At 44.4% G+C, this 7,197-nt stretch overlaps 1 protein-coding gene across 1 annotated transcript in view; it reads right to left on the bottom strand.

The window, feature by feature from the left end:
• Window positions 1-845: 845 nt before the first annotated feature.
• Window positions 846-7,197, bottom strand: part of KCNG2 (potassium voltage-gated channel modifier subfamily G member 2) — a 46,744-nt gene continuing 40,392 nt past the window's right edge. The window contains exon 3 of the mRNA XM_053396700.1: window positions 846-2,443. Coding sequence (XP_053252675.1) covers window positions 1,619-2,443 — 825 coding nt within the window. The 3' untranslated portion in view covers window positions 846-1,618. The remainder of the gene's footprint in view (window positions 2,444-7,197) is intronic.

Below are 7,197 nucleotides of genomic sequence, written 5' to 3'. Positions count from 1 at the left end.
CTGTGTGCCCTTTTCAGTAGTGGCTCCTCGCTTGTGGAATGCTCTCCCCAGGAAGGCTCACCTGGGACCATCATTACATGTCTTTAGGCACCAGGCAAAAACAATCCTTTTTCATTACGCCTTTGGCTTTTAATTACCTGCAGCTTTTATCTACTTTTTTAAAAAAACAGTCAGAAAGGTTTTTTAGATTTCTTTTATTAATTTAATGTAGGCATGTGTTCATTTTTTGCTTAAAATTGTTGCTTTGAGCTGCCATGCCAAGAAAGCTACTAATAAATTTAATAAATAATAATAATACTGCATCACTTGTCTTTACTGTTCCTATTACATCGGGGATGGGGAACCTTTATTTCCCCAAGGGCTGAGCAGGCAACAGGAGGGCCTGACTTTCCCTCTTGCATCCCTTGCCCTATCCCTCTATTCACATCCACATACCTCATCTCTCTTCCCTCCTGCCTCATCCTTCTCGCCTTCTCCCACCAGGTGCTTCCCATCCTGGTGGGGCAATTAGGCATTGGAAAAACAGCTCTCATAGACACAAATGGGAGTTTTTGGCACGCCTACTTACCCTTGGCGGGAGGGGGGATGACTACAAACCGCCCTGGCTATACAGTATGTAGTATCATCTCCCTGTTCTTTTTCCTACCTCCTCACCTAGGTTCACAAACTCTATGTACTGGGGGGGGGGGGCGCCCACCCTGCCTTTTAGTTATTCGTGGATGATGGGAGGGAACTAAATGTCCTCCAACCAGACACTGACCTTTCTTAGATATGTTTTCTTCAGTTTTGAAAATCTTGGCACCAATGGGCGCCACCTCCTGAGAAGTGCAATAAGATGCCAAACATTGGAAATAAAAAGCATCATTTTAAAACAATATACATTCAAATCTGAGCAAAAAGGAACATATTGTATACGTCTGCCATCCAAGCTAGGATGCAAAAGCTTACTGTGGTAAATCTGCATGTTTTATTAAATAATGCATAAAGAGCTAAAGCACACGTCAGACCTGTCAGCAGGCAGCCAGAATTGTGGTTATTGATTTTCGTTCTATTGAAGAAAAAATTAAACAGAGAGGTAAACAAGGGGTAGCTTTTGTCAGAAATGGCCCTTTGTCCCCATACTTTCAAATTTACCTTTAACCCTTTCTGTGCAATACTCCATGACTTTTTACAAAACCATGAAACCACCTGTGGTACAGGCTTTAGGAAAAAAATGTTATTGTGCAATCTATCTCTTGCTCCCAGTCCTATGGCACATGTACTTTACCCTGAATTTGGGGCGCTTATTTAAAAACATACACACTACTGTTTTTGCAGTGTTATTCCCCCCTATGTGCACAGTGGAAACCTGTCTTTTAAACTGCTGTTCCTTCAAGATCACTCTTGAGTGCTGAAAAGTATCTTGTGTTCTAAGGATGTTGCAGATGAATTGTCTTCAGTATTATTTTAAGAAACAGGATTGGTCACTTAAGCCAATGCTTAAAAGGGCAGTCTTTCTCCAACACTGTGTTTGGCTGAGTACCCTGATATGGGCAGTTCAGGGGCTGTTTCAGATACGACAAATATCTACTCGCCCTCGTTCCCATGGAGTTCCTACAATACTTCAGTTTCACTAGAGTCAGCAACTCTTAGTTCCCTGTTCAGTCTCTGCGTGAACCACCTCTGCATCAACCTCTTGTGAACATGTGGCATCTCCTTCATGGGAACTGTCCTCATTCAGAGTTCTGGTGCTTTCTTCCACATGATGGTACTGTCTGCTAGCAGCTCTCTGCTGTTGCTCTTTAAGCTCAATGTACGAGCGGGAAAAAGTGTGGAATATGGACGTGACAGGGAAAGCCATTAGCAAAATGCCACTCAAGATGCTGCTCAGGGCGACCACCTGCCCGGGAATGCTACGAGGTACCATGTCGCCATAGCCAACAGTTGTCATGGATATGACAGCCCACCAGTAACTGCTGGGGACACTGGTGAATTCATGCTTGGCTCCCATTTCACTCTCCGCCAGGTAAACCAGTGGGGAGAAGAGTGCCATAGCGACACAAAGGAAGAGGACCAGGAGCCCAAATTCCCGCGTGCAACGGCGTACGGTAAGCCCCAGGGTCTGCAGCCCCAGTGAATGCCTGGCCAAGCGCATGACATACAGGATACGGAGGGCTCGCAAGGTGCGGAGGACAAGGCCCACTCTCTCCAAGTATTTGTTTCCACCACCGCTGCCACCGCCACTACCCCCAGGTTTGTCAGTGTTTTTGGTAGAGGCTGTATCTATAATCAAAGAGATGTAGAAAGGCAAGATGGCCAAGATGTCTATAATGTTGAGCGGAGTCTTCAAGAAGGCGCATTTGCTCTCTGCCTGGATGGAGCGCAAGACAAACTCAAAGGAAAACCAAGCCACGCAGACCGTCTCCAGAACAAAGATGTCATGGCACTTCTGGGAACATTCACCCTGTGGAGAAGACAGAAAATTAAAGAGTCACGTAGCACGGCAGCAACATTTCCAATTCTATTTTATTAAGTTTCAACGTTTTTAACATATACAGTCAAAACATGATTTCGTCGTTTTTGTCGACGTCCCACCCCCATTTCCCATGGAGTTATTGTTTCTCCCTTCTGCTGCAGCCTATCTTCTATCTATCAAATCATAACCACAATAATATAATCAAATTACTTCTGTTACTCATAGCTCAAATCCTGCTCACAAATACATCATACTATAGTATTTATTTAAACAGTCCAATAAAGGCATCCATTCTTCCATAAAACACTCATCATTAGAGGCTGTTAATTTTGCCAGTTCTGCATAGTCCATTATTATTATTTACCCATTCTTCTTTGGTTGGAACCACTTCTTCCTTCCATTTCTGCGCATATAGAATCCTAGCTAGCAACATTATTTGTTGTCGGTTGCTACATTCACAGAGAAGCCCATGCTATGCCAGTGCATATGCATGTTTTTTGAATGTCATACACAAGTAATTTCCTGTAGAATTAAAACTGTAATTATCTTGAATATGCAATGACCTCGTCGCTAAAGAGATGCTCCGCCTTCTTTATTGCAAGCCCTTATTACAAGCCCTACATTTTCAGGATTTAGTCTTGGTGGCAATGTTTTATTTTTAGAAAAGTTCTACTTGCCCCCATTGGGGGGGGGAGCAGGTGACGTTCTAACCCTTAGTGTTGATAAGACCCCCTGCTGAATCCTTACATATCTTTATAGCAGCTATTTCCCCAGGTCAAAATCCCACAGATGAGTTTTAAAGCACTGTCAAAGTAGCACACAGAAATAGTGTGTTTCATGTCCAGGCAAGAGACTGAGCGCAGTTCATGCATGAGTCCTGACCCTCTGCAAAAAAGCTGAGAACAACTATCCTATACTAAAAAGTGCTGCTGTACTAAAGAGTGCTTCTCTATGACAACAGAACTCTATTAGTTCTGTTTTACAGAACAATTTCCCCTCCAATATATAAATTAAAACTAATCACTGCTATTTTATTTTATCTCTGGTGCAAAACCTTGCTTGAATGAGTGATTATCAGTTCCTTACTAGAAGACGAACAATGCCCTCGTTTGAAACGCAACAAACAAACTCACCTTCACAACACTTAAGCACCAATGAAGAATAATAACGATGATTTTTTTCTGTGATTGCTCTTCCACTTCCAAATATAACTGCAATTCACTGTTAGCTTTTTTGCTATTAACTTCCCTAGGAGTGTTAATCACCTCCAGAAAGTAAATAGATTGTATGACAGATAGTTTATTAGGATGATAAGCATGAGTTGTTTTCACTTACAAATTTCACTTAATATATTGTTATTCTGCCTCAGGTGAAGAGAGATGCATGTATTTTAAGAATATAAAATGAGCCCTATTGGATTGGATGAAATACCTACTTTCATCCTACTTTCACTGCAGCTGACTATGGAAAGCACATCAGCAGGGCATAAGGCCAATAGCAGTCTCAACTCATGGTACCCAGCAATTGGTGTTCAGAGGCATACTACCTTGGATGCTGGAGGTTGTACAACCATCATGAGTTGAAGCCACTAATAGTCTTATCCTCCACAAACAGGGATATCAGACTGAACTGCAGAGTTAATACTTTCTTGTATCCCTACAATAAAGCTCTCTACCCTGTGGGTGAGCCAAGATGCTGGGGGAGGGCATTACTGGGTGTGCCCAGGGTATGGTGTCTTTGTATGAAGCTGTGGTGTGACCACTCCTGAAAAACATGCTCTGAACTTGATAGGTATTTAACAACTACTGCCAGGTCACAAGCGAGGACAAGGTAGTTGGGAGGGTCATGGAGGCACAGCGGCAGGCATTCCTGGAGGAAACTGATTTGTCTCCAAGATGGTCCAATGCGTGTAGCTTTTGAGGCCTTTTTTGATGGCCCTTACCAACATCTGATGCCCCCTCAGCCCTCATGCTGCCTTTGCAAAGCAGGGGTAAGCGAGGTGCTGGGCTTTGGGAAGGAGGCATGAAGGCTCTGACAAGGTCCTACAGTCCTTCCCAAAGCCTATGTAGCACACTCCCAGTTTTGGGAAGGACACAGGGTCACTTTAGGACCCTGCCAGAGCCTTGCACCTCCTTCCCAAAGCCCAGCACCTCACTAACCAGCTTTGTAAGCAAGAGGGCTGGGGAAGGTGTCAAATTTTTGCTTTCCTCCCACTGCACAACAAAGCAGTGTGCAGCCCATGAGTTCCCGTGGCAAAGTATTATTGCAGCCCACTTAGAGGTTGGGCCACCCTGATCTAGACCCATCCCAATCTGGTTTCAGACTTAGGTTTGGGACTGAATTGGTCTTGGTTGCGCTGATGAATGGCCTTTATCAGGAGAGGCCCAGGAGGAGTACAACTCTGTTGCTCTTAGTTCTCTCATCAGCTGTTGATATCATTGACCATAGTGTCCTCCTGTGGGAGATGGGTCATGTTCCTGCAGTGGTTCTGGACTTATTTCCAAGGATGGTTCCAGAAGACAGTATTTAGTGTCAGGTGGTTGAAGTCTTTGTCCCAAAAACTCACCACGTGGGGGCAATGGCACCACACATGAATGTACAGATAATACTGTATACAAATAATAATACTAATGTACCCATACCATGGGAGACCTGATACCAAAGGAAATAGTAACCAGTGTTTGTTTTGTTTAGCAGGATACTAAAGCCATTTCAATTACCACACGGCCAGGTATCTCTGAATTAACTTGATGTGCTTAGTAGTTGCCAGCAATGCTATTATGACAGTTTTGGGAGTACAGAAGAACAAACTTGACACATATTGCACATAGCTATGTCACAAATATGTCAGCAGAAAGGTTTATAACATGCAGATGTGCCTGCATCATGGTTATGTGCCAAATATCAAGCTCCAAATAAAGTATTAGATTTTACTTATAGAAAAGGTGTTTGAATAACCAAAGTTTATTTCTATCAGTATAAGAGCTGAAAGTTTTCTATTACCATCCATTTCTCCCAACATCTTTTACTTACAGAGAAGAGTAAAGAATTTGTTCAACTACTGAAAAATATATGGACCCGCAACCACCTGTATCGTATCCTAATTTCAGTTTCATTTCAGGTCAGGTCAATTGAGGACATATGATAAAGAAAATTTCAAAGAAGGGTGGAATTCTCCCCTGCTGAATTAAACTACAGTGGTACCTCCGGTTATGAACTTAATTTGTTCCAGAGGTCCGTTCTTAAGCTGAAACCACTTGTAACATGAAGCGCGCTTTCACTAATGGCGCCTCCCACTGCTGCCACTGCGTGGCTTCCGCTCACATCCCGGGGCAAAGTTCGCAACCGGGAGCATCTACTTCTGGGTTAGTGGAGCTCATAACCCAAAGCGTTTGCAAGGAGGACAGTACGTAACATGAGGTTCCACTGTATATTTTGTGGAGCTTGGATTTGAGTTTATATCCACTTGCCTTACATTCATACTACATTTGTGACCTCCTGACTTGGTCGGCCTGAATCTATTCTAAAGCCAGAATTTTCCAGGTGCTTACTCTGAACATTTTACAGGATGCTGGAGTTTGTGTTAATACACAATATTTGTTATCTGATATAACAAACATTTGCTTTAAATTGGAGAATCCTAAACTAGACTCTTGCTGCAGAGGGTTCTGCAAAGGTTAGTGATATTCAGACATCCCCGGAGGCCAACAAAATATATAACAGGAGAGGGATGAAGGGCTAATTACCCAAGGGAGCCCTTACAAAATATAATAAATAGGCAGCTCCAAGCTGAGTTCCACCTCCTCATTGCCTCAATATAGTATAGCTCTAGTACTTTTGAGGTGTCAAACTCATAGACAATGAATGCACCTGGGAGGGTTGTGAGGAGATCCCCTAACCTGTATATGTTCAGAAGAAAGCATGAATAGAGGTGCCTGGTGATTTTTTTTAATCATTCTTCCTTATGAGAAGATCTGTGGCAGACATAGCACTTTCTCCATAACTGTGAGATATGTGTACAAATACGACAGAAGTGAATAGGCACATGCACATGAAAATGGGCAAAATATAGTGAGCAGGGAAAATCTACTCAGATTTCACAGGTCAACACTTGTTTGTGCATAGTCATAACATCTGAAAAATATGCCAGAGCTCTACTGTATATAGGTGTTCTTATATAACTAAAGCACTTGTCAGAGAACACCTCCACATTTTTTTTGCCTTAGCAACAACTACCGTATTTTTCGCACCATAGGACGCACTTTTCCCCCTCCAAAAATGAAGGGGAAATGTGTGTGCGTCCTATGGTGCGAATGCAGGCTTCCGCTGAAGCCTGGAGAGTGAGAGGGGTCGGTGCGCACCGACCCCTCACGCTCTCCAGGCTTCGCACACCTCTCTGCAAGCAGCGGGAGCCCAGCGCTGGGCTCCCGCTGCTTGCGGAGACTTGCCTGCATGCTGAAGCCTGCGCGCGCTGATCTCAGCGCATCCAGGCTTCGCGGACCTCTCCGCAAGCAGCGGGAGCGCTCCCGCTGCTTGCGGAGAGTTGCCAGCATGCCGAAGCCTGCGCGCGCTGAGATCAGCGCGCCCAGGCTTCGCGGACCTCTCCGCAAGCAGCGGGAGCGCTCCCGCTGCTTGCGGAGAGCTGCCTGTTTGGGGGCTGGGGTCGGGGGAAGCTCGAGCTTCCCCCGCCCCAGCCCTGCACCTGGGGGGGAAATAATTTTTTTCCCTTTATTTCCCCCCCA

Source organism: Podarcis raffonei, chromosome 7 (genome assembly GCF_027172205.1).
Source record: "Podarcis raffonei isolate rPodRaf1 chromosome 7, rPodRaf1.pri, whole genome shotgun sequence".
Classification (NCBI taxonomy): Eukaryota; Metazoa; Chordata; class Lepidosauria; order Squamata; family Lacertidae; genus Podarcis; species Podarcis raffonei.
Note: the sequence above shows the minus strand (reverse complement) of the source record. Positions and strands in the feature narration are given on the sequence as shown.